Source organism: Procambarus clarkii, chromosome 39, assembly GCF_040958095.1.
Source record: "Procambarus clarkii isolate CNS0578487 chromosome 39, FALCON_Pclarkii_2.0, whole genome shotgun sequence".
NCBI lineage: Eukaryota > Metazoa > Arthropoda > Malacostraca > Decapoda > Cambaridae > Procambarus > Procambarus clarkii.
In genome coordinates this window covers 3,197,532-3,224,092 of record NC_091188.1, presented here as the reverse complement: position 1 = coordinate 3,224,092, position 26,561 = coordinate 3,197,532, and the positions used below count along the sequence as shown (strand labels likewise).

General features: G+C 41.7%; 2 protein-coding genes across 3 annotated transcripts in view; one reads left to right on the top strand and one right to left on the bottom strand.

Annotated features, from left to right (window-relative positions):
• The window catches only part of LOC123760334 (CD109 antigen), a 147,298-nt gene extending 125,389 nt beyond the window's left edge, over positions 1-21,909 (top strand). For both annotated transcript variants that reach the window (XM_069338300.1, XM_069338301.1), the window contains 19 exons: positions 330-574; positions 694-833; positions 1,737-1,850; positions 2,576-2,799; positions 4,397-4,627; positions 5,902-6,036; positions 6,288-6,450; positions 6,751-6,917; positions 7,206-7,349; positions 8,297-8,437; positions 9,019-9,158; positions 10,174-10,307; positions 10,694-10,932; positions 11,186-11,350; positions 12,608-12,801; positions 13,219-13,393; positions 13,558-13,663; positions 14,510-14,586; positions 17,092-21,909. In XM_069338300.1, coding sequence (XP_069194401.1) covers positions 330-574; positions 694-833; positions 1,737-1,850; positions 2,576-2,799; positions 4,397-4,627; positions 5,902-6,036; positions 6,288-6,450; positions 6,751-6,917; positions 7,206-7,349; positions 8,297-8,437; positions 9,019-9,158; positions 10,174-10,307; positions 10,694-10,932; positions 11,186-11,350; positions 12,608-12,801; positions 13,219-13,393; positions 13,558-13,663; positions 14,510-14,586; positions 17,092-17,196 — 3,039 coding nt within the window. In that variant the 3' untranslated portion in view covers positions 17,197-21,909. The remainder of the gene's footprint in view (positions 1-329; positions 575-693; positions 834-1,736; positions 1,851-2,575; positions 2,800-4,396; positions 4,628-5,901; positions 6,037-6,287; positions 6,451-6,750; positions 6,918-7,205; positions 7,350-8,296; positions 8,438-9,018; positions 9,159-10,173; positions 10,308-10,693; positions 10,933-11,185; positions 11,351-12,607; positions 12,802-13,218; positions 13,394-13,557; positions 13,664-14,509; positions 14,587-17,091) is intronic.
• LOC138372474 (loricrin-like) lies at positions 18,460-19,212 on the bottom strand. The gene has a single exon (XM_069337939.1). It carries the CDS (start codon positions 19,210-19,212, stop codon positions 18,460-18,462), a length of 753 nt encoding a protein of 250 aa, XP_069194040.1.
• Positions 21,910-26,561: the final 4,652 nt, after the last annotated feature.

Here is a 26,561-nt window from a genome sequence, read left to right as displayed (position 1 = left end):
GGAGAGGGCAAATGGTGATGAGAAGTCCAAGAGACTGGTAGGTATTATCAGACAAACGACATAGGATTGGAAGGAAGGAAGAGAAAGGGAATTGTCGGGAAAGCGCCAAGCCATTACGACTATATAGCACTGGGAAAGGGTCAGGATAAGGATTTGTAATGGGACGGGGAGAGAAGTATTGGAAGGAGACACAATATAAAAGCCAAACAGATCCTTAAATAAGTGAATGCCAGATAATAACTACGTAGGCAATAAGAGCCAGGTAGAAGATAGGTGCGAACTGTATTGAGGTCAAGCAGCAACAAGGTCAACACGCCTCCCTTACACAGGTGGGCATCCGGTGGAACGAGCACAAGGACCACTCTGGGGGGTCGGTGGAGATGAAGATGTTAGGAGAGCCCGGCGCCTTCTTCGCCGTGTCGGCCGTGTGGGAGGAGACTCACCGTATGGACGCCGGTCACGAGCTAGACGCCGCCAGGGTTCTCTACCACATGCTGGACCTGGAGAAGAACGACACAATGCACGAGAGGCGAGCGAACGTGTCGGTGCCCCATCTCCGCCGAGCCGCAACAAGGTCCGTCAACAATGCTTCACCAGTAACTTCTCAAACACTGTATATGATTCCCCTCCGCTCTTTCCGTCTTTTAATAATTACTTTAGTTTCTTGAGTAACGAGTTCTTTTATTCTCTTAGGTCACGCGATGGTAACGGGGCCAAGGTGTTCCTCTTCTCCACTTCGATGGCCGGGCCGGACGCGCCCTCAACCTTCAACTTCAGCGACCTCGTTGTGATGACGGACGCCGATCTCTTCTACCACCCGCACCACGCCTCAGGTGGGCCGCCTCTGTGGCTCTTACGTTTAATGCATATAGTCTTAATCCCATGACTTGTGACATATATGACTTCATTACATCATATATGACAATAGCGTGATATATCAATGAGAAAATCGATTTGGGCAATGGGGGTGACTTGAACAGGCGCTCTCTGGTGATGCCCAGACACCTGCCTTAGCCCACTGGGCCACGATTGGGCAAACGCCAACCACCCCAGAACTCTACTGAATTCACTGTTAGATTCTGGAGGCCGGAACTGATACTCAATCAGTATTTTACGATTGGCCTACACCAGGACGCCGGTTCAAGCCACACCATTGCCCCAAATTATTATTATTATTATTATTATTATTATTATTATTATTATTATTATTATTATTATTATAATATATCCCTTGAGAGACTTAACTCTGACTTCTAGTACTTGTGATTATAATCAGGTGAGCACAGTAAGATCTACTAATAAAAGAACTGCCGCATTTACCAAATATTAAGCTCTTTTGTTTACAGTTCTTCACAATATTTATATATATATTCCAATATTTGTTCAGGTGGGAAATGTCATGCAGAATTTATTGTGTAAATGGTAACATATATCTTATGTAATCATAGGTACTCTTCATTATAGGAATAATATTAACCGTCAGGATTTACCTCACGACACAACACTAGGACAAATACAACACAACACCATGACGAATACAGTAGTACAACACCAGGACACATACAACAGCACAACACCAGGACAAATGCACCATGACAAACAATACCACAACTCCATGAGATAAATGACAAGAGAAACAATAGGAATTGATTAATGAGGATATCGCGGGATTGAGTGAGTGTTATTCTATGTAAGTTTTGAGTGTGGTGTAACATGGTGTATGTTTCTGTGTGCAGAGAGTGCGGAGTGCGGGGAGGAGGAGCTGAAGTGTCTGACTGGAGGTTGCTACAGCAGGGCCCAGCGCTGCGACGCTGTCTTCCACTGCCCCGACCGCTCTGATGAGGCCGGATGTAAGTATGACCTCAAGGTTACTCTTGTACATATGATTCTAACATGTGACAGCACCGTTGAGTAAAGTCAGTTGATATGAGCGCTGATCACTATTGCAAATTGCACAGATAAAAATAATACTTTGATGAGTACATTGAAAATTATTGCAAATCGCAATAATATGTATACTAATATAGCTTTGAATCTGACTGAAATAAAATAGTTTAACAAAATTAGTGTAATTATAACACAGAAATTAATTGTCATATTTTCTTATTTCGCTCATATATTTTACTTTCCGTTTTATTTATACAGTATTCTAATGTCGCCCCCATATCACTTTCCAACTGTCTTCTTGCCCCTCACTTGAGATGTATGGAAAATTGGAAAATCAGTCAAATTCAGTCAAATTACAGCCCCGCTCCTGTGCCAGGTAAGTTCACTACGGGCTCACCATAGCCCGTGCTACTTGGGACTTTTTGTTCCCAGTAGCTGAATCTAAAACAACAACAACGGTGTTGACCCGACCACACACTTGAAGGTGAAGGGACGACGACGTTTCGGTCCGTCCTGGACCACAAACGACTTGAGAATGGTCCAGGACGGACCGAAACATCGTCGCCCCTTCACCTTCTAGTATGTAGTCTGGTCAACATACTTTAGCCACGTTATTGTGACTCATCGCCTCCAACAACAACGGTCAAATTCAGCATAGATTTCGGCATGCTCCTCCCCCGGTGCACAGGTCCGGTGGTGGAGGATCCTCTTCGGGAGTTCCGACTCCGTCGCCTGAGTCGCCTCCACCGCTTCTACGACCCCGACGACGGCGACTGGGCGTGGAAGGACGTGCGAGGCTACGGCAGTGAGATCCAGGTGTTCCCCATCCCCAAGCGGCCCCAGACCTGGGTGGTGTCCATGTTCGCCGTCGGGAAGGAGACGGGACTCGGGCTCCTGGAGGAAAAAATTCAGGTGAGGCAAGGTGCTCAAAGCCCAAGAGAGGTATTTAGTACAAGAAGGGTAGCAGTTGAGTTGTAATTCGCCAGGAATGATCAGTTAGACACATTTGTTCTAAGAGAATTATTATGTATGTATAAAGCATTTACAAAGGTGAGCCAGCCCGGCCTCATCAACAAAGGCTCGTTAATCCAGCCGCCAGACCCCCCTGTCTATAAATAAAAACCCTTTACGCACGTCGGCTTGGTACCTTCTTTTGATTATTACTTAACACACACAACTGATGACGTATGTATCTTTCTCGAACATTCGTCCTCTACTCGAATCGAACCTCTGTAAATACTTCATCCACGTTGACCAGACCACACACTAGAAGGTGAAGGGACGACGACGTTTCGGTCCGTCCTGGACCATTCTCAATCGACTTGAGAATTGTCCAGGACGGACCGAAACGTCGTCGTCCCTTCACCTTCTAGTGTGTGGTCTGGTCAACTTACTTTAGCCACGTTATTGAGACTCATCGCCTTCATCCACGTAATGTTCTACAAATACCACAAATTCCCAACAGAACCTAACCTAAGATAGGCCTACATTTGTTATATTATGTAATAATATTAACTTATATTTGAGAAAATTCTAATTTTGAATACGAATTACGTTAAAATTAACGAATGCGTCATTGAGAGGGGATCGACGCCGGCGGTTGAACGACCCTAGCCTGAGGTTGATGTTTTTTTTATCGAGCATCCGGTCATTGTTTATGAGGAAGCCCTCATACACGTCTCTCATAACTCATTATCTTCGAGCTTTGCTTGAAGAGTGCTTCGCTATCTTCCTCAGTTCGAATCGGATCTTTCTCACTGGTAATATTATTATTATCAACATAGATATACAGTATGGTCATTTACGCAGCTATCCTAGACTATATTGAAAGCTACATAGTTTGTGTCTAGAGCTTACTATATGATACTAAGCAAGTTAAGCCATCTACAAGCATCAGTGAAGACAGCAAACTCTCCGGCGTGTGATACCCAAGTTCCACATGTTAGCATTAATAACGCCATTTGGAGCCACGCTTCATATGATGGATTATTATTAATAATATACCGTATACGCTATCATACTCTCTCTTGCTCTGAAGAAGGCCAGATAGGCCGAAAACGTATTCAACATTCTTAAATTTGTCAATGTGTTTTTTTCACCTGATTTAAAAAAAATCTGTTTTCGTGATCGTTTTTTTGCACAATAAATGTGTGTGTATATATATATGTATATATATATATATATATATATATATATATATATATATATATATATATATATATATATATATATATATATATATATATATGACTGAATATGATATATTCAGGCTTGTTCGCATATATATATATATATATATATATATATATATATATATATATATATATATATATATATATATATATATATATATATACTAATGTCCAAAGGTTTTAGCTTTAATTTCTTTTCGTATTAATAGTTATAATTAATATTTTATTATAATTGAGATATCGATATAAATATTAATGCTATGTTCATACTGTTAATCCCATGTTATCCTCACTACTTGTCTTCGCCCTGTGTGTAGTTCGACTCGGCGGGACCCTTCATGCTGACGCTGGAAGGGCCGGCGGTGGCGCGCCAGTTCGAGCAGGTGGGCCTGCGGGCGTGCGTGTTCAACTTCCACTTGAGCAAGGTGGGCGTGCTCATCACTCTACCAGAGTCCGATGACTACCGCTCCGTGCTGGTCGAGCAGAATGGGGTCGTAGCCTCCTACAAGCCCCGGACGGCGACCGGCGACCACCAGCACATTGTCTGGGTCGGTATCCACAGTGTGTTCTTTCAAATTGTGTGTGTGTATTTACTATTTACTATTTGTGTCCCAAACACACGTGTTGAAAGGTGCATAGCTCGGTCATTTACCCGAGAGTACATGGGAGTCAGTACCTGGCTGTCAGGTACTTATTTACTATTATGAACTAGGTGAATAGAGGTATCAGATGTGAGGAAACTTGCGCCAACCTCTTTCCGGACAGGTTGAGAAGTTTGGTGTTGGGTCTATCAACCTCTGGAGGATTAGTAGGGCCACCACAAGTGCCTACTAAGCAACTAGTAAGAAAAATTGGACATATTTCAGAACTAAAGTAATGTCTCAGTGTATGAGACACATACACTCAGTGTATGTGTCTCAGTCTCCCGCTTCTCAGTTTATGTACACGGAGATAAAACAAAATAAAATGTTTATTCAGGTAAGGTATATACATACAAGAGATTTTACATATATTGATAGATTTATAGATAGAGCTAGTACATACAATGCCTAAAGCCACGAGATGTGGGCTACATGTATCTATCCCCTGAACGAGACCTCTATTCACAGTTCCTTACCTCCGATACATCTGCTCATCATATAGTAAAGAAATACCTATGAGTTAGTTGACTGTTGTGGGTTAAATCCTGCCGAATCAATCGGCCAACCAATCCAAAAACTATATTTATGATTGTGTATTTATAATTGGGAGAGCCTACATCAAAATTACATTACTTTAATTACATAAGAGTCACAATAACAACACAGAACATAGACATAAGAGTCACAATAACAACACAGAACATAGACATAAGAGTCACAATAACAACACAGAACATAGACATAAGAGTCACAATAACAACACAGAACATAGACATAAGAGTCACAATAACAACACAGAACATAGACATAAGAGTCACAATAACAACACAGAACATAGACATAAGAGTCACAATAACAACACAGAACATAGACATTGGCATTATCAGAATCACAAACTTTATTCGGAACAACTTACAGAAGTCATTCAGTACTGGCTGGGCGAAACAGGTGTATAGCAATGTGAATGAAACATACATTTTAGGACTAAAGTCGTGACATCTGGCTTATAATGTGAAAAGTAAACATAAAGTGTGACTTACGATCAAAGCGGTATGAGAGATATTGGCACAATTTATATCACGAAACTAGGATGAGGAGAAGGCGATTATTAGTAGAATTGATGTAAAGTAATAGGCAGCCAAATCATCCAGTGAGAGTAATTTTGATGTTTGGTTATACAGCTGGAGCCCGGAGAGTCCCGAGACGTTCACATTCCCATCGTGTTCACTCGGAAGGGCGCGGTGGAGGTGACGGTGAGGGGCTCCACCATGATGCAGGCCGACTATGACACCATCACCATCGACGTCACCTCCGAGGTGGGTGGGCGGCAGGCCTGTATTTCTCGAGCACCTCTGAAAGGGTGTGAGAGTGATAACACGAGCAAATGTTTGTATAAGAGACGGAGATGTCAAAAGACATTTCCAAAATGTAGTATACTTCCCTTTATGATCCCTTCCTCTTCCTCCTGATCCATCCCTCCACCCTAATGGTCCTGCTTTACTCATGATCTTCTCTCTGCCTTCTCACTACCCCTCTCTTGACTAATACCCTGCCCCTCGTTGTCTAGGGGGTGACCATTGGCAAGCACACATCCATCCTGCTGGATCTGAAGAACCGGGCACTTGTTTACGACTTCCTCGACATTGAGCTGGACGAGTCCCCCATCATTCCCTACTCTCTGAAGCGACGGTACATCTACGACACGCCCAGCGGTCACATCTCCGTCACCGGTGAGTATTCTGAAATAAATGAGGTTCGACATAAAAGGGAGAAGCTGTGTATGAGAAAACAGGGTGGATCCCATATGTTTGTCAATGTGATTGTCATGAATTGAGGCAGTTTGTGCGGCGCGTAGACAGGGCGACCTTCACCTTACTTGGTGGTGAAGTGAAGGTCGCCTATTGACTCCTTAGAGTCAATAGGCTTGTAGGAATGTCCTTTTATCATCTTATGAAGACTATTGTACGTCATTCCGACCTTGTGAGTAGATGTGTGTGGCTCTTATTGTTATATGTGGTTTTCCTGTGCAGGTGACGTAGTGGGGCCGGCGTTCCCGCAGGTGCCAGTAGGGAGCAGCTCGATGCTGGGGCTGGAGGTGATGGGGGCAGAGATCACAGCCTACAACTTCGCTGCCAACCTCTTGACGCTTCATTACCTTCGTCTCACCAACCAGATCAAGCCAGGTCTCACGTACCAGGTAAACTCTTACGCTGCTGGCGGTTCATGGAGCATGTTGCATCTCCATAACTTTTCATATATGTTTGAATTACCGTGACAAGTAATTGTGTAGGTATGATAGAATTTTGTTCAGTTTCCTAAATAATTGACGTAGATGGCTTGGTCAAGAAATACTGTAATATCAATGTCACTTATAATAAATGAAATCAGAATTCAATTTCATTCATTTGAACGTTGTTTTTTAAGTTCATGTCGATCATGAACCAGCGGGTCATTTTCCTGAAGGTAACACCGCCCTTCTCCACAGGTTCTGACGGCGGTGAACGTGCAGTACGCCGCCCTGGCCCGCTACCAGGGCGAGGACGGCGCCTTCAGGATGTGGCCAGAGTCTGAGCCAAGTGTGTGGCTCACAGCCTACTCCCTCAAGACACTTTGGCTGGCCAGCTTCCAGGTCCGTACCTCACCACCTCCCTCTTCCTAAATTGAAACTTTGCAATATTATACTCTACAAAATTGTCCAGTTTAATTCTTTTCCATTTCAGACGGTCCTTTTGTTTCCGCGTTTTAACCCTTGTTTTATCCATTCCAATATCATACTATTGATTATATGTAGTTTTTTTGGGCCAGCCTTATCATGTATCGATTAGAAATCTTTGTTTGGTGTCGTTAGCTGTTGTTTGAAGACACGTGAGCAGGTGTGTTTGGCAGAGCACTTTTTTCTACTACAAAAATCTATTACTTTTACAAAATTATATACTGATAGATGGTGGACGGTTGTCTCCCTCAGGATACTCTACGTCAGTTATCCAATATCTGAAGTTGGGCTCATTGGTCCAGTTTTATTTCTTAAAGTAAAACGTGGCGTCCACATATATGTTCAGTCTTAGAGGATTTGAAGCAGATGTTCACACACACACGCGCGCACACATACACGCGCGCGCACACATACACGCGTGTACGCACACACACACACACACACACACACACACACACACACACACACACACACACACACACACACACACACACACACACACACACACACACACAAAAACACACACACACACACAAACACACACACACACACACACACACACACACACACACACACACACACACACACACACACACACACACACACACACACACACACACACACAGGAAGCAGCTCCGTAACAGCTGTCTAACTCCCAGGTACCTATTTACTGCTAGGTAACAGAGGCATCAGGGAAAAAGAAACTTTGCCCATTTGTTTCTGCCTGGTCCGGGAATGGAACCCGGGCCACAGAATTACGAGTCCTGCGTGCTGTCCGCTCAGCTATCAGACCCCCATGTGTATGTGTGTGACGTATATATATATATATATTACCATTAACATGCGTATATGTATTATTTCAGGACTGGGAGAACCTAATTTTTATCGACCCGTTAATAATCAACATGGCGACGAAGTGGCTACTGCGCTACCAGACGCCGATGGGATCCTTCGCCGAGACGCCCAACTACACCCACCCACTCGACTCCAAGTCCAACCCCACCGTCAGTACATCAACCGCTTCTTTGTATTAGGAGGGAGGGATGGGGAGGGGGGGGGGAGAAGGCATGAGACTTCTGCAGACACAAATAGTAAATGGGGTACTTGGCTGTGCCCAGGTCACCGTCCAGTATCATTAAAGTACTCTCTCTTCTCCCGCCCCTCTCCCCTCTCTCTTCTCCCGCCCCTCTCTCTTTCCCCTCTTCCCCCTTTTCTCATTGATACATTTACATTATTGTGATATGTGCCGTAAAATTATTATTATTATTATTATTATTATTATTATTATTATTTTTACTCCATATATGAGAAGATTTCAACGTGATATAAGTAATTATCAAATGTAAAGATATCCATCAAGTATTGATGACAAGTGAGGCGCGAGTCATAGTTAACATCATGATCATATTGACGACAGCACACCAGTACGTGCTCTTCGAAGGTCTTGCTGAGGTTTGACTTATAAAACAACAGGAAAAAACACGAGGGAAAAAAACACGAGGAAAAAAACACGAGGAAAAAAACACGAGGAAAAAAGCAATTACAATGTGAGTGTATATTGTTACTTATGGTTTTCTTTTCACAGCCGGCGTTCCAGCTGGAGCGAGACGGATGCAAGAATGTGTCGTTGACGGCCCACGTGGTCCTGGCCCTCGTCGCCATCTTCCCGGGGCTCCACGGCAACGTCAGGTCCAAGGCCAGCATAGCCAAGGCCAGCGCTGTGGCGTAAGTGTATACTCAGTACTATAACCGTGATTAAGAACCAAAGGGGCCAGATTCACGAAGCAGTTACGCAAGCACTTACCAACCTGTACATCTTTTCTCAATCTTTGGCGGCTTGGTTTACAATTATTAAACAGTTAATGAGCTCCGAAGCACCAGGAGGCTGTTTATAACGATATCAACAGTTGATTGGGAAGTTTTCATGCTTGTAAACTGTTTAATAAATGTAACCGAAGGCGTCAAAGATTGAGGAAAGATGTATACGTTTGTAAGTACTTGAGTAACTGTTTCATGAATCTGGTCTCTGGTGTAGGGGTGTGTGGGTAGGCACCCTCAGGGCAGGGTTGATTCTATGGCGAGGACCAGGTGAACACTGGACCCATGGTTAGCTTTACAGACAATTTCATGGCCAGAACCAACTACTATTAAACTCTCAACACTATTAATAATATATTATAGAGTGGTCACACCATAAAATCTGTCAAGTCTGGCTTGAGTAACCAAGAGAAATACTTAAACTTCATTATATATATATATATATATATATATATATATATATATATATATATATATATATATATATATATATATATATATATATATATATATATATATATATCTTTTAAGGGTCTGAGCGGGTGGTCGAGCGGGTTAAGGCGTACCTGTTATGCCAGTTGCTGGAAGGCTTCTGTGCTGGCTAGGGTTCGAGTCTCCTGGTGGGAAAGTGTTCTAAAGTTGTATATATATATATATATATATATATATATATATATATATATATATATATGAATAAAAATGTCATCGTCACTGATATTTATCCTGAGACTCAGAGTAAGATAGGCTATTGTGCAATATACATGTATCCTTAAGTTAATATCACAGATGGTGGTGGTGAACGACTTCCACAATACCCATAATAACGGCATATATTAATGACAATTAAATGCACACTATCATGTATAGTAACAATACCTTAATGGCAGTTAATGCTCAATGAATAATAGATTTTTGGCTTCAGGTACCTTGAGCGGGAGCTGGAGACCCTTCACGACCCCTACGACGTGGCGCTGGTGGCCTGGGCCCTCACCAAGGCTGACTCCACCAAGAAGGAGGCGGCCTTTAACCTCCTCGACTCCATGAAGAGGTCGGAGGGTAAGTGGCGACCGACTCACCACACCTGCCACTAAAGGCTGTATTGCCAGAGCGGAATGAGTTGTGTGTTAAGACATATTACATTATCCTCATATCTACATGTTGCGACGCCAGTAATATTTAAATATTAAAATTCATATTCATTGTGAGGCTGCTTTGGGACGTGGTATGGGAAGCCGTCGAGCAGTTGGAACGCGGCAAATCTCTTACTGACTTTTTTTTCTTTGCTCTTGCATTACGGTACATTGACACTTCTTAAATTTCAAAATGAATTGGTTCTTGCCGGGTATCCCGTACCCTGTCACAGACTTAAACTACAAACCCAACAGCCACCATATGAATTTATAAGTCTGGTGAGATATTAATCTCCACTAACGGTGGCACAGGCAGCAAGATCTACTGGTCCCGCGAGCCGGTGAGCTTCAACCCCCTGGTGTACGAGGACAGCCAGAAGCCGTTCATCATGCCCAAGAACGACCAGAAGTGGGACGCTCACGCCGTGGAGACCACCTCGTACGCCCTGCTGGTCTACATCGCCAGGGAGGGCATAGGCATCATCCAGGAGAACATCGTCAGGTTCCTCGCCGTTATGAGAGAAATCGATGGAGGCCTCATCTCTACCTTGGTAAGAAGTGGTACAGCGTCTGTGTTTATGTACACCGCGCATGTTGGTGCTGAGAGGGAATTCTGCCATAATTATGGTCATTGGAACTTCAAATTAAAAAGGAGATGCACAAATTAACTTTAAATATCGAAAACCGAATTTAATGTACATAAACCTCCTTCATCTTGTCTCTCACAGTTTCCTTCATCTTGTCTCTCACAGTTTCCTTCATCTTGTCTCTCATAACCTCCTTCATCTTGTCTTGCCCACACAGGACAGCGTGGCGGCGATGGAGGCGCTGGTGGAGTACTCCTACCGCGCCCGGCTCCGGGACGTCACTGACATGCGCGTCACCCTCGAGCACTCCGCCAACCCCAACTTCACCGTCGACGTCTACCTGGGCAACTCCCTCGACCTCGCCGACATGAGGTCCTACGATGTGAGTAGTCGGTAGTGTTTGTGGGGTTACTGCTCTAGCTTTATGGCAGGAGGGTAAACTGGGCCTTGTGCATTATTTACAGCTGTAGGGCATTTGTGAGAATGTTGACCAGACCACACACTAGAAGGTGAAGGGACGACGACGTTTCGGTCCGTCCTGGACCATTCTCAAGTCGATTCTCACAATCGACTTGAGAATGTAAATTGTTTACATTATGGTTTACGTTTTATTTCTTGCTTAATAGTGATCGTAGGTAAGGTGGAATATATCTGTGGACTCTCCTTCTCTAAGGGCACCTGACACAACTCTGTTCACAATTTCTCGGGATTTTGTCATATCTACTTTTGAAATTGTGTTTTATATTTGCCTCGACTACCTTTATTTTAAGTCCATTTAATCCATCTTCTTCATCTGTACTAACTAGTGCTTTCTTACGGCGTTGCAGCTAATCTGTTTTTTCCATTGTCCATCTGTAACTTCTCTGTCTGTTTTATAAGTACTTGGATTAGTTTGTTCTTGTCCACCTCGTCTATTCTTCCTCTCAGTATCATATACGTCTGAATCATGTCCTCTCATATTCTTCTCTCCAGGTTTGAAGGGCTTTGTTCTTTTAACTGGCTTTTGTAGTTCAGACTTCAAATTTCCGGTATGTCTTATAGCATATCATAGAAACTCAGTTTTTTGTAGTTTTAAGGTATGGGCTCTATATATATATATATATATATATATATATATATATATATATATATATATATATATATATATATATATATATATATATATATATGTCGTACCTAGTAGCCAGAACTCACTTCTCAGCCTACTATGCAAGGCCCGATTTGCCTAATAAGCCACGTTTTCATGAATTAATTGTTTTTCGGCTACCGAACCTACCTAACCTAACCTAACCTAACTTTTTCGGCTACATAACCCAACCTAACTTATAGAGATAGGTTAGGTTAGGTTAGGTAGGGTTGGTTAGGTTCGGTCATATATCTACGTTAATTTTAACTCCAATGAAAAAAAATTGACCTCATACATAATGAAATGGGTAGCTTTATCATTTCATAAGAAAAAATTTAGAGAAAATATATTAATTCAGGAAAACTTGGCTTATTAGGCAAATCGGGCCATGCATAGTAGGCTGAGAAGTGAGTTCTGGCTACTAGGTACGACATATATATATATATATATATATATATATATATATATATATATATATATATATATAATGTAATTGTGTGTGTATTTTCACAGCTGGAGAACATCTGGGGCCATATTAGGGTGGTGGGACACGGGTCTGGCCAGGCGCTGGTCCAGCTCGACTACAGCTATGGCGTCGACTACGAGCCCCTGCTCGACTATCCCCCCGTCAAGGCCTTCGAGTTCACCGTCGTCTCCAAGTTCTCCGGAAGGAACAACTCCCACCTAGAGATCACCACCTGCCAGAGGTATGGAGGGGGGGGGGAATGGATTATCTCAAGTTTGCTACCGATAAATATTGTTAGTAGAAACTACTTTTGCTGCTATTGCATAAATTCCTCTTGATAGTATTCGCTAATGGTTTATTCGACTCTATGGGGAAACCTTCCGTAATGTTCCTTAAAGCCTTAAAATTGTCTTTATTAAGACCAAAAGTTTATGTTCCTTTTGTTCCTTAAAGCCTTAAAACTGTCTTTATTAAGACCAAAAGGATATGTTCTATGGAATAATATATATTAATATTAAAGCTCAAATGTTCATTATTAACTAAGCATTCCACTGGTTTTCGCATATTTTACACACACATATATGAAGTTATTAACAATGAAAGGCAGCCATTCAAGACAGGAATTGTATATTAATATGACGAGTCGTTCCCTGTACAGGTGGACGGACACGGAGGAGGCTGCGACGAGCGGGGTGGCCGTGGTGGAGGTCCACCTCCCCTCAGGCTACTACGTCATGCAGGACTACCTCATCGACCTGGTCAACTCCCGCACCGTCAGGAACCTCCGCTGGGCCCTCAGGACTGATACACAAGTCAAATTCTTCTTTAATCATGTGAGTGGTAACAGTCCTGGGGCCGTATTTTGTTCTTATACATGTACTATTATTATTATATAGCATTATACTAAATCCTATTGTGCCGAATTATATCATTTTGAATTTTATTTAAAATACGTTTAACTCTGAATTCGCGTTAAATGTTATGTTGGTATCCGCAGCTGGACACGAATGAAACGTGTCTGACGTATGTGATCCAGCGCTGGCACCCCGTGGCCAACCACTCCCGCTACAACATGGCCAGAGTCTACGACCTCTACCAGCCTGGTCAGTTCTCAGGGCTCTTGTGCTCAAGTGCGAGTGTATATGGAGGCTTTTGCTAGTTAGGAGGGAGGAGTCTCAAGGAGACCCTTCAGGTCCCACAGAATAACTGAATCACTTTGTTATAAGACCGTACAGTAATCCTTCACTTTGTTATAAGACCTTACAGTAATCCTTCACTTTGTTATAAGACCTTACAGTAATCCTCCACTTTGTTATAAGACCTTACAGTAATCCTTCACTTTGTTATAAGACCTTACAGTAATCCTTCACTTTGTTATAAGACCTTACAGTAATCCTCCACTTTGTTATAAGATCTTACAGTAATCCTTCACTTTGTTATAAGACCTTACAGTAATCCTTCACTTTGTTATAAGACCGTACAGTAATCCTTCACTTTGTTATAAGACCTTACAGTAATCCTTCACTTTGTTATAAGACCTTACAGTAATCCTCCACTTTGTTATAAGATCTTACAGTAATCCTTCACTTTGTTATAAGACCTTACAGTAATCCTTCACTTTGTTATAAGACCGTACAGTAATCCTTCACTTTGTTATAAGACCTTACAGTAATCCTCCACTTTGTAATAAGACCTTACAGTAATCCTCCACTTTGTTATAAGACATTACAGTAATCCTCCACTTTGTTATAAGACCTTACAGTAATCCTTCACTTTGTTATAAGACATTACAGTAATCCCTCCCTCCCACCTCCACCCAATATAAAATCTCTACCTCTAGAACAGCTGAGAGAACAGTAGCTAGAACTGAATGTACTTTAATCAGCCTAGAGCGTTCATTGGTGTTATGTGATACAATAACATGTTTTGATTTCCATGGCGGCGAGCAGAGCGCTTCAACATGACGATGATCGAGGTGTACCCGCTCTACGATCTGGACGTCTGCGAGGTGTGCGGCTCTTATCAGGTCTGTATAAGCGCTTGTCTTATCAACCGCTCTTGTTTTCAGTTTCACATAGTCCGGGACAGGAAGCCTGTGGAGCTTGTCGACGTTCCTCTTCGACCAACTGGTGATCTTCATCACGCTGCAACCCACAACAGTGGTCTAACTTCCAAGGTGAAGTGTGCTAAGTCATCGACTCACAGTCGAGGCTTGCGGGTTCAGTCCCCTCGCCTGGATGGAACAATTGGGCAGTGCAGACGATGAGTCACAATAACGTGGTTGAAGATATGATGACCACACTGCACATCAGATGGAGAAGTGACGACGTTTCGGTCCGTCCTACGGTCGAAACGATATACGATACAATATCCAGGCCCATCCTCCTGTTGTGGTAGCACTTATAGTAACCATGAGGACCATAGTGTATATACCCACCTTCAACGAAATTTAAAAGTAGAAATCGACACTATTGAATACAACAAACCGGAAAACTATTTTCTACTTACGTTGCAAAGACAAACTAACCGAACCTAATCTAACTTTCCCAGGTCTAATACACGATATCTGAGACCTAATATAGTACATATATGTGCTATACTAGACTTAGGAATATTAAAACTTGTTTTTTAGCTTAATTTATTCCGACTCTATAAAATGAATAGTACAAAGCTCTGCTATGTTCTGAATGGCAATCTTTGTACTATGGTGCACACAGTTATACAAGATACTATCTAAACAGGAGGATGGGTTGATATCCACACACGACTTGATAATGGTCCACAACTGACCGAAACGTCGTCGTTTCTTCATCTTCTGATGTGTGGTTTGGTCATCAATTGAGCAATGTTTCCATTCATCTCATATTTATGTTCACCTAGGCGTAAATAGGTACAGTACACACACACACACACACACACACACACACACACACACACACACACACACACACACACACACGCAGTACAGTACACACACACACACACACACACACACACACAGGGAGGACATGATCACCACATTCAAGATTCTGAAGGGAATTGATAGGGTAGATAAAGACAGTCTATTTAACACAAGGGGAACACGCACAAGGGGACACAGGTGGAAACGGAGTGCCCAAATGAGCCACAGAGATATTAGAAAGAACTTTTTTAGTGTCAGAGTGGTTGACAAATGGAATGCATTAGGCAGTGATGTGGTGGAGGCTGACTCCATACACAGTTTCAAGTGTAGATATGACAGAGCCCGATAGGCTCAGGAATCTGTACACCTGTTGATTGACGGTTGAGAGGCGGGACCAAAGAGCCAGAGCTCAACCCCCGCAAACACAACTAGGTGAGTACACACACACACACACACACACACACACACACACACACACACACACACACACACACACACACGCACACACAAGAGGTCGTCTTTGGTCACTAAGACGACCTCTTAGGTCGCCTTAGCAAAATGAATCTTGGGGCATCTCCCACAGAGCTCCCACCTCCGTACACACAGAGAGGCCCAGCAACACTCACAGTCCCGCTTCATGTTGCCTTACACCTGCGGCATGATAGAGTGTTACACAGGGGTCTCGACACTCGCATACACCTGCGACATGATAGAGTGTTACACAGGGGTCTCGACACTCGCATACACCCTTTATTATTACTTAATAATTAAGCAACATAAACATTACATTGTTGGACGTCCTTGTTGTTGTTGTACACTTGTTTGATTGCATACAGCTCTTGTTGTACGCCCTTATATTGCCGTGTGTATGCTTCTTATGTTGTATACCCTTATATTGTTGTACACTTCTGTTGTATACCCATGTACTGTTGTATACCCTTGTATTGGTGTATACTTCTGTTGTTGTACATCCTTATGTCATTGTATACTTCTCATATTGTATACCCTTATATTGTTGTACACTTCCGTTGCTGTACACCCTTATACTGTTGTATAAGGGTATACTATCCTCATGTTGTATACTGCTGTTGTTGTGCATCCTCATATTGTATACCTCTGTTGCTGCACATCCTAATGTACAACAAACAAAAGTACACACTGCAAGGATGCGTGTTGCAAACCACTGTTGTTACACAACCCCCATTGTTACATGCCTTTGTCATACATTTCTGATGTTGTATGTTTGTTATAAATCCGTTGTTACATGTCTGTTATCATTCCTTGTTGTTACACGTTTCAGTTACAAATTCATTTTGATTCGTGTCATTGTTGTTGCACTAACCTGTTATTGCCCTGTTAAAAAAAAAAATTATGATCTTCTTGTCTTCCCCGCCTCTCCTGCTTCCTTCACATCCTGCTCGTTCCTCTCCTGTGTTTCCCATTTCAAGTGTGCCAAGTTAATGTTTATATGCCCCAGCCTCATTATATTTCCTGAAGCACAGCTCGGCATCGTGAGCTATGGGCGTGTGTGTGTGTGGGTGTTCCGATTGGCCTTTACGTCGGATACATAAATGATAGATATATTGACCGAGTGATTGCTTGATTCATAAGACAACTTTCTCCTTGCAGTGTCCCTACTGTCCATTCTACAGCAGCGGGCCGGCCCTTACCAGTCTTCACCTCACTGTTGTTTTGGCACTGGCCATCTCTCTAGCAGTAAGTGCCCACTCCTGATGCTTCGTCAAGTGCCCTTGTGACCACTGCACATTCACTGGTGATGCTTCAAGCAGTGCCCTGGTGACCACTGCACATTCACTGGTGATGCTTCAAGCAGTGCCCTGGTGACCACTGCACATTCACTGGTGATGCTTCAAGCAGTGTCCTGGTGACCACTGCAGTCACTGGTGATGCTTCAAGCAGTGCCCTGGTGACCACTGCACATTCACTGGTGATGCTTCAAGCAGTGCCCTGGTGACCACTGCACATTCACTGGTGATGCTTCAAGCAGTGTCCTGGTGACCACTGCACCGTCACTGGTGATGTTTCAAGCAGTGTCCTGGTGACCACTGCACCGTCACTGGTGACCCTTCATTCTGCTGCTTCCTTGTGACAAAATGAGCAGCTAGGCACATGTGTCTGCTCTTTGAGTTACCTGGTGACCAAGGAACAGTTGCTGGGGCAGGTGACCGCACCACAGCTGCCCTCCTCGTGACAGTGAACTTATCATCAGCATTCATTTTACAGGAAACAATGTAGCAATCAAGTTAGCACTGTCAAAGGCCTAAACAAGTGGTCAAATCAATGTGGTTACTTGGACACATTAATAAAGGACAATGAACGCGGCAAGTGCACGAACCCAGTCATTGTATTCCAAGTGTAGTTCAAGTGTTCAATGTTCAAGTCCAAACATTACAAATTCCTGTTTTTATTTTGTCGTGCAGAATGCGTGTACTAGGATTATATATATATATATATATATATATATATATATATATATATATATATATATATATATATATATATATATATATATATATATATATATATATATATATATATATAATATTTCACGCACATTTCAGGTCAATTCGTTCCTTAAAAAAAATGTGTGTGTGTGTTAAGTTTGTACTTTGGTGTGCTGATTCCTAAAACATTAGTTTGTTGTGGAAAGTATCCAAGTGACAAATATGTATGTCTATGTGTATAATATATTGAGATATTGGTATGTTTTAGTACCTTCCGCTTTAAGGCCAAGACAAGCAACACAATAAGACTTGTCGCAACACATATACGCGAAGAAACACCTTAACACTATTGCGCATTTATCGTTTAGATTAATAAAAAAAGAGAAAAGGTTGTTGAAAGAACCCCTTGAAGAAGTTGCAAGTTACTGGTGATGTCATTGTAAATCTTAAAGTTTTAATTACAAATCAAACATAACTCAAGTATTTGAAAGAAAATTACAATATGAGAATTATATTGCATGATAGGAGCCTCTTAATGTGACACAGCTGCAACACTGGAGCCACCGTGTGACACAGCTGCAACACTGGAGCCACCGTGTGACACAGCTGCAACACTGGAGCCACCGTGTGACACAGCTGCAACACTGGACCCACCGTGTGACACAGCTGCAACACTGGAGCCACCGTGTGACACAGCTGCAACACTGGAGCCACCGTGTGACACAGCTGCAACACTGGACCCACCGTGTGACACAGCTGCAACACTGGAGCCACCGTGTGACACAGCTGCAACACTGGAGCCACCGTGTGACACAGCTGCAACACTGGAGCCACCGTGTGACACAGCTGCAACACTGGAGCCACCGTGTGACACAGCTGCAACACTGGAGCCACCGTGTGACACAGCTGCAACACTGGACCCACCGTGTGACACACCAGCAACACTGGACCCACCGTCTGACACACCAGCAACACTGGACCCACCGTCTGACACACCAGCAACACTGGACCCACCGTCTGACACAACAGCAACACTGGACCCACCGTCTGACACACCAGCAACACCTGACACACCAGCAACACTGGACCCACCATCTGACACACCAGCAACACCTGACCCACCGTCTGACACACCAGCAACACTGGACCCACCGTCTGACACACCAGCAACACCTGACACACCAGCAACACTGGACCCACCGTCTGACACACCAGCAACACCTGACCCACCGTCTGACACAACAGCAACACAATACAGTTCGACGGTAACATTGGCTATCAGCATCTATCTCCTGGCGTCATCAGGCGACCTCCAAGATACAGTGTTTGGTCTGTTTTAACAACAACTGAGCCGCTGTTTTCACTAATGATAAAAACCTTTCAAATGTATGTCATAGTTGTTGTTGTTTTGGGGGAATACGTTAACTTATTGTGTACAAATAATGGATTATTGCTTAAGGCTCGCATGATATGGTGTGTACATGTGTTAGTTATGGTATAAAGTTATATACATTAATTTACACTTTGCTTGTATGTTATTCAAAAGATAATCAGTTTAAAATCAGATAAAATGTTCCAGGATGAAATGGCACGTCGAAAAATGTTCATATAATAAGATACGATAAAACAGTCCATTATTAAACACTTTTAGTAGTCTTAAAATGTTATTGACACAAGTCCTAATAAGCTAAAGCTACAAGAAATTAATGATGACTTATAAAGATGTTCGTGAACGGAGTTGAGAGCGCCACCTCACGAAGGATCACGCTCAGCAAAGTTCAGAGTAGTGACAGAGGATGACAAGACACTCCTGGACGTCCTGCCGTGACTTAGAAGGGAGCGGTCACCTTCAAGGACGCGCCGTGTTCTTGGAAGCTGGAAATACTCCTTCAAGGATGTGATATCATAGTTATTACTTGAAGGATACAGTGATTATGAAGGCCAATGTAATTCCTTGAATGACGCTACATTCTCTAAGATCACCACAACTACATTTAATTGTACACTGTTTCCAAATCGTATTATTATACCTTAAATGCTTTCAGGACATTGTGGTTTATAGACAAGCTATTTACCTCCAAAAATAATCAGCGTTTCATTTGAAGAAAATACACTTTTATAAGGTCACTCCATTATTATTCTCAGGAATTTCAGAAAGAATGAAGACAAATTATATAAGTAATATTATACATAAACACCAACAAGAGAGTATACTTTATAAAGCTAGGTCGCACGTTTCCTGCAAGGGATTTATCAAGATTGGATCAGATTTCATACAAGATTCTACTCTTTCCACGGTGTTCCATGCATCATTTCCTGCACTTTGTGTTCCGCTTGAACTACAAATAATTAATTTCTTCAAGATTGAGATCTTGAAGTCTCCGAGTAAGAGTTTTAGAGCAAGACAAAAGAACAAACTTCTCCCCAGGCAAATGGTGAGGTTTTCTTCGAATCCGAGCCCCTGCTGGGTGAAGGGAGTGTCCATCAAGGTTATATTTAAGGTTTTGTATACTATTAGGTAATATATATGCCCTGGGCTACTTTCTGCTGTGCCATACCGTCTGAATATAATTATTTAGACCTATCAAAAATTATTAATCTCTGGTTTCCAAAAATGTATTATGAAACTTGAAATGTTGAGGAAACGATCGTGTATGTTTCGACTTTGTGTATTACAGGTGTTTCAGAGTATATATATATAACACCCACATGTTGTAGAGGTGTTTCAGAGTATATATATACTCTGAAACATATATATATATATATATATATATATATATATATATATATATATATATATATATATATATATATATATATATATATATATATATATATATATATATATATATAAAACGTCCACATGATGTTGTAGAGGTGTTTTAGAGTATGTATAAATATATATATAATATCCACATATTTTACAGATGTCTAAGAGTATATCTATATATAATGCCCACATGTTTTATAAGTATTTAAGAGTATATATTTACATAACACCCACATTTACGATGCAGGTATTTTTAGAGTATAAATATACACACTCACATATGGGTCATTTCATCATCTCATATTTGAATGATAGTATTGGATGTCATTTTTACAAGACACCAATAATAATTAATAAGAAACTGACAATACAATGTGTGTGTGTTTGACCTTGGTGGATGCCGTATTCAGGTTGGGTAATATTATCCCACGTTGGCAGTGATGATGCTTCCGTCTGCGTCACAGAAACAACGGAAGGGTTCAAAATCTTGCAAGATCTGTTGTAATTGTCTTCGTAAATTTTGCAATAGTGTTAAAATGCCTTTTTTTCAATGTTACATCTTGTTAAGGTAATTCGTGGCTGCTACTTACATATGCCATGGTCATTCCATTTAGTTAAACAAATTTCCATGATTTTTTTTGTTTATGTATTATCGTGGAGGTTATGTGAAGTGTGAGAGAAACTGGCACTCGGCACTCGCCTTGATGGTAATAGATCTCTGATGCATAATAAAGGAAAGTTGTCCATTAAATCAACAGGTCCCGCAGGACTTCACGTCTTACCGAGATACTCAAAACAGGAATATCTGTTTGTAGAAAACAAACAAGGAAAATTTAATAGAAGCCAAGACATTTGTAGAGGATAGCATTTCTTGTGGAATTATCACATTTTTGGGTGGCATATGACGGTGTGGCCTGAGGTATAAGGGTATGTCCTGAGACATGAGGGATGTGGCCTGAGACATGAGGGATGTGGCCTGAGACATGAGGGATGTGGCCTGAGACACAAGGGGTGTGGCCTGGGACGTGAGGGGTGTGGCCTGGGACGTGAGCAAGTGAATGTTGATGTGTGGGTAAATGTCAGTATTGCGTTTGGAATGTGAGGATGTGCGGTTCCTAATGCCGAGATGTGTCCAGTTCTCTCGAGTAAAAATCTCTGTGATCTGTATTTCTCTGTCCGGCAAGTGATCAGAATAAACTCATATTAAACCAAGAGTTGTCTTTTCTTAACAAAACTATACACATGAAAACGCAAGCAACATATGCAACTGATTTTGGTCGTGTCATATTTGCATGGGTAAAGAATGAGTCTAGTGTGTGTTACGTCATGAGTTAATGTTGTGTGTTACGTCACGAGTCAATGGTGAGTGTTATACGTCATGAGTCAATGGTGTGACTTTGAATGTGATTAACCAAACACAAAGAGGAGAAGAAGAAGGGTGGAATAGAGGAGGAAGCTAGACAGTCTCCCTGGTTCGACGCCATTGCTTCCATAATTAATTAGACTGTGAATGCAAATGGATTGTAAAAAAAATTATTGTTATTATATTATTTAATTTGAATAACTGAACACCATATAAAATATACGAATATCTAAACAGATTTAGACACTCAATATCCTGATTCAGGCAGGATTCTCTGCAGTGGATATCCAACATCCTGATGACATTGCATACAGAGGAGTTATGTACACAGTGATTGGAGGCTCTGATAGGCAAGGACCTTCCAACAGCTTGAAGAAATAACAAAAGTATTTACATAAATGACGAAAAAAGAACTACGTAAGTTTTTAATATCCATATATTATTAAGCTCATTATAATTATTATTACTTGCTCATCAACTCATTTTTCCTAATAATATGTTGAGAAAACATGATGATATGTTTGGCATTTGATTTGACTGTATCTCAGTAAATATGTGTGTAAAGGCCTTAATATTGAAAATTAGCAAAGAAAGACTTAATAGAAAGAAATGTAAAAGTGTGCGGTAAATCCAATGGTAACATTTTCAAAACCAATCTATGGCTGGTTTTGATTTTGACTTTTGCGAAAAATGACGATTTCGCCGAGGCGGCGATTTTTCTTCTGGGCTGGCTGTTATCGTGTTAATTCTTTTTTTTCCCCTCGATGTATATTAGACCTTTGGTAACTGAAAGCACCATAAGCGATTCCATTGGTGGTTCTAGCACCATAATACATTCCATAGTCTGATGGTTCTAGCACCATAAGCGATTCCACTGATGGTTCTAGCACCATAATACATTTCATAGTCTGATGGTTTTAGCACCATAAGCGATTCCACTGATGGTTCTAGCACCATAATACATTTCATAGTCTGATGGTTCTAGCACCATAAGCGATTCCAGTTTGATGGTTCTAGCCCCATAAGCAATTCCAGTTTGATGGTTCTAGAACGATAAGCGATTCCAGTCTGATGGTTCTAGCACCATCACCGATTCCATTGTCTGATGGTTCTAGCACCATAAGCGATTCTAGTCTGATGGTTCCAGCACCATAAGCGATTCCAGTGATGATTCTAGCACCATAAGCGATTCCCAGTCTGATGGTTCTATCACAATAAGCGATTATTTCATTTATGGTTCTAGCACCATAAGCGATTCCAGTCTGATGGTTCTATAGCCCTATAAACCATTACATAGTCTGATGGTTCTAGCAACATAATATGTTGAGAAAACATGATGATATGTTTGGCATTTGATTTGACTGTATCTCAGTAAATATGTGTGTAAAGGCCTTAATGTTGATAATTAGCAAAGAAAGACTAATTAGAAAGAAATGTAAAAGTGTGCGGTAAATCCAATGGTAATATTTTCAAAACCAATCTATGGCTGGTTTTGATTTTGACTTTTGCGAAAAATGACGATTTCGCCGAAGCGGCGATTTTTCTTCTGGGCTGGCTGTTATCGTGTTAATTCTTTTTTTTTCCCTCGATGTATATTAGACCTTTGGTAACTGAAAGCACCATAAGCGATTCCATTGGTGGTTCTAGCACCATAATACATTCCATAGTCTGATGGTTCTAGCACCATAAGCGATTCCAGTCTGATGGTTCTAGCACCATAAGCAATTCCAGTTTGATGGTTCTAGCACCATAAGCGATTCCATTTATGGTTCTAGTACCATAAGCGATTCCACTGATGGTTCTAGCACAATAAGCGTTTCCATTGATGGCTAGCACCATAAGCGATTCCAATCTGATGGTTCTACAGCACCATAAGTAATTATCAAAAGAAGGCACCAAGCCGGGAAGGCTATGTAGCACCATCAAATGTGCGAGATATTCATAGGGCGCTAAATTTCACTAAGGATGCCAATACGAGATGATGAGAGCACAAGGCTAATGATATCGAAGGTATCCGAATCACCAAGAAATCTATCGAGGGACAAGTGACCGCGAGGGACTTTCGGGAAGCAAGACACACACGTCCTGGAAGTCCGGACATTCAACAAGGATATGCACGACTGTAAGATGGACAATGCAGTTTGGACAATAAGGAGCAGGGGCGGCGCTCCATTAAGCGCCTGTGAGTTAAGCGTGTATAGCCAATAAGTAACCTCGCTAGAGCCGTTTCTCATTGCCGGTTACGGTGGTAGGAGGAAGGCCATGGGGTACACACTACCCTGAAGAGCACGCAATTAGTTACCAGTAACAGAAGACCAATGACCCTGCCAACGGGCAAGGACTGAGGAATGAATAACTGGGTTGAAGTCGGAACAGGGGATGGATACCTTTCTGGGAGATAAGACAAGTGCGGATAGCCTTCTTAGCGGCAGCGTTCGCACGTTCATTTAAGCCAATATGGCTGGGAACCCAGCAAAACTCCTATGTCTTAAATCTACTGGAGATAAGAAACAGCCAATGTTGAATTTCGACTACTACGGGATGGACTGGATTAAAGGACTCCAGAGCCATGAGGGCACTACGAGAGTCAAGTACAACAAAGGTTGACAGCGAGAATGAAGGTGACGAAGAGCATACAAAATAGCATAAAGTTCTGCCGTGAAGATGCTAGTCTATGGAGGTAGGTGACTTATAAAGGTGTGGTCAGGAAAAACAACAGAGTAGCCTACCCCATCTGCAGACTTATACCCATCGGTGAAGATGGAAATGGAGAGTATGAAAAAAAAGTGTTCAAGGAAAAGGCGTTTCAAAACTGTAGGAGGGGTAAAAGCTTTAGTCACGTGGGTCAAACTGTTCAACCCGTTCTCGCACTTTCGTATAGTCAATATTGACTTATTAAATACGTGCATATGTGACATACTAATTTATTGTGAATATTTTAGTTTACCTTGAAAAGCTTCATAGAAAACAGCGACCTTACCTAACCTTCTTAGTATGTTAAGATAAGCATCTTATTGCTTCGTAATTACAATTATTACTTATAGCTATTGGTTAAGTAATAATTGTAATTAATAATTAAGTAATAAATGTAATAAAATTACAATTATTACTTATACCTATTATAGGTATAGGTTAAGTAATAATTGTAATTACGAAGCAATAAGATGCTTATCTTAACATACTAAGAAGGTTAGGTAAGGTCGGTGTTTTCTATGAAGCTTTTCAAGGTAAACTAAAATATTCACAATAAATTAGCATGTCACATATGCACGTATTTAATAAGTCAATATTGACTGTAAGAAAGTGCGAGAACGGGTTACACTGTTACAAAACTTAGGAAGGAGGGGGGGGGCCTCCACGAGGAGAAACATGGAAATTATTGGAAACACGAACTGAAACAGAATCTTGTAAGCGAGACAACCGTACAGAAACAGTTAATATAGCACCATAAGCAATTCCATACTTTGATGGTTCTTGCACCACTCCCCTCAGTGGGGCTATATCCTCGCATTTCTACATCCTGATAAGGTAGGATGCCCCCTCATCCTTAGATATCCAGTGTTTCTGATAATGAGAGAAAGTTTCTCATTAGTACAGTATTCTATTAGTTGGAGGTCATTTTCTTTTTCAGTTTTTCACTGTACGGGAATTTTTCAAATACCTAAATCAATGTAATTAACATGTATAACAAAGATACTTCTGCACCTGACATTTTATTTTTTTCCTCAACATAAATATCTTGCCAGAGTTGATTAGGCTTTGATATTTATTTTAGCACGAGATTAGCCTCTTGCAACTCTGGCAGAATTACTGGGTTAAGTAATTTTTGAAGATCCTCATCAATGAGGATCAAACAGTCTCCGTGGCGTAGTGGCAAGACGCTTGCCTGGCGATCCGCGAGCACTTTGTCCTGGGTTCGTATCCTGGCCGGGGATTTACTGGGTGCAAATCCTTAACTGTAGCCTGTTTAACTCAACAGTAAAATGGGTACTTGGTTGTAAAAACAATTCTTCGTAGAGGTCGTATTCCAGGAAGCTTAGGAATACGGACTTGCCCGAAACGCTACTAATAGAATACTGTACTAATGAGAAACTTTCTCTATCAGAAACATATTGGATATCTAAGGATGGGGGCATCCTATCTTATCATCAGGATGTAGTAGTGGGATATGACTCATAACGTGTCCATTTTGCTTTTTTCGAGGGACACGTTATGAGTCGTGTCTTTTTAGTTACCCCGGTGAAGTAGTCAAGTCATTTTGCAGCGGACACGACTTGTGTCGTGTGTTTTTCGTTACCCTGGTAACCCTTGCACAGACATCGCTAATGGTCAATGACGTCACCAGCTAACCGCTCAGCGTTTCTGCACAGGTACGTTCAAGGAGATTAAAAGGTCCTGACTTGGCCTACCAGTTTTTAGTTACCTCTGCTAGTGATTGCCTTATAGTTCATGAATCCATTCAGCCACACCTCTATCATGTCGCCCCTATGTCTTCTTCGCC

Bases quoted from the DNA above. Each gene is read 5' to 3' on its own strand.
- LOC138372474 (XM_069337939.1), bottom strand. From the start codon at position 19,212: ATGCTGATAGCCAATGTTACCGTCGAACTGTATTGTGTTGCTGTTGTG.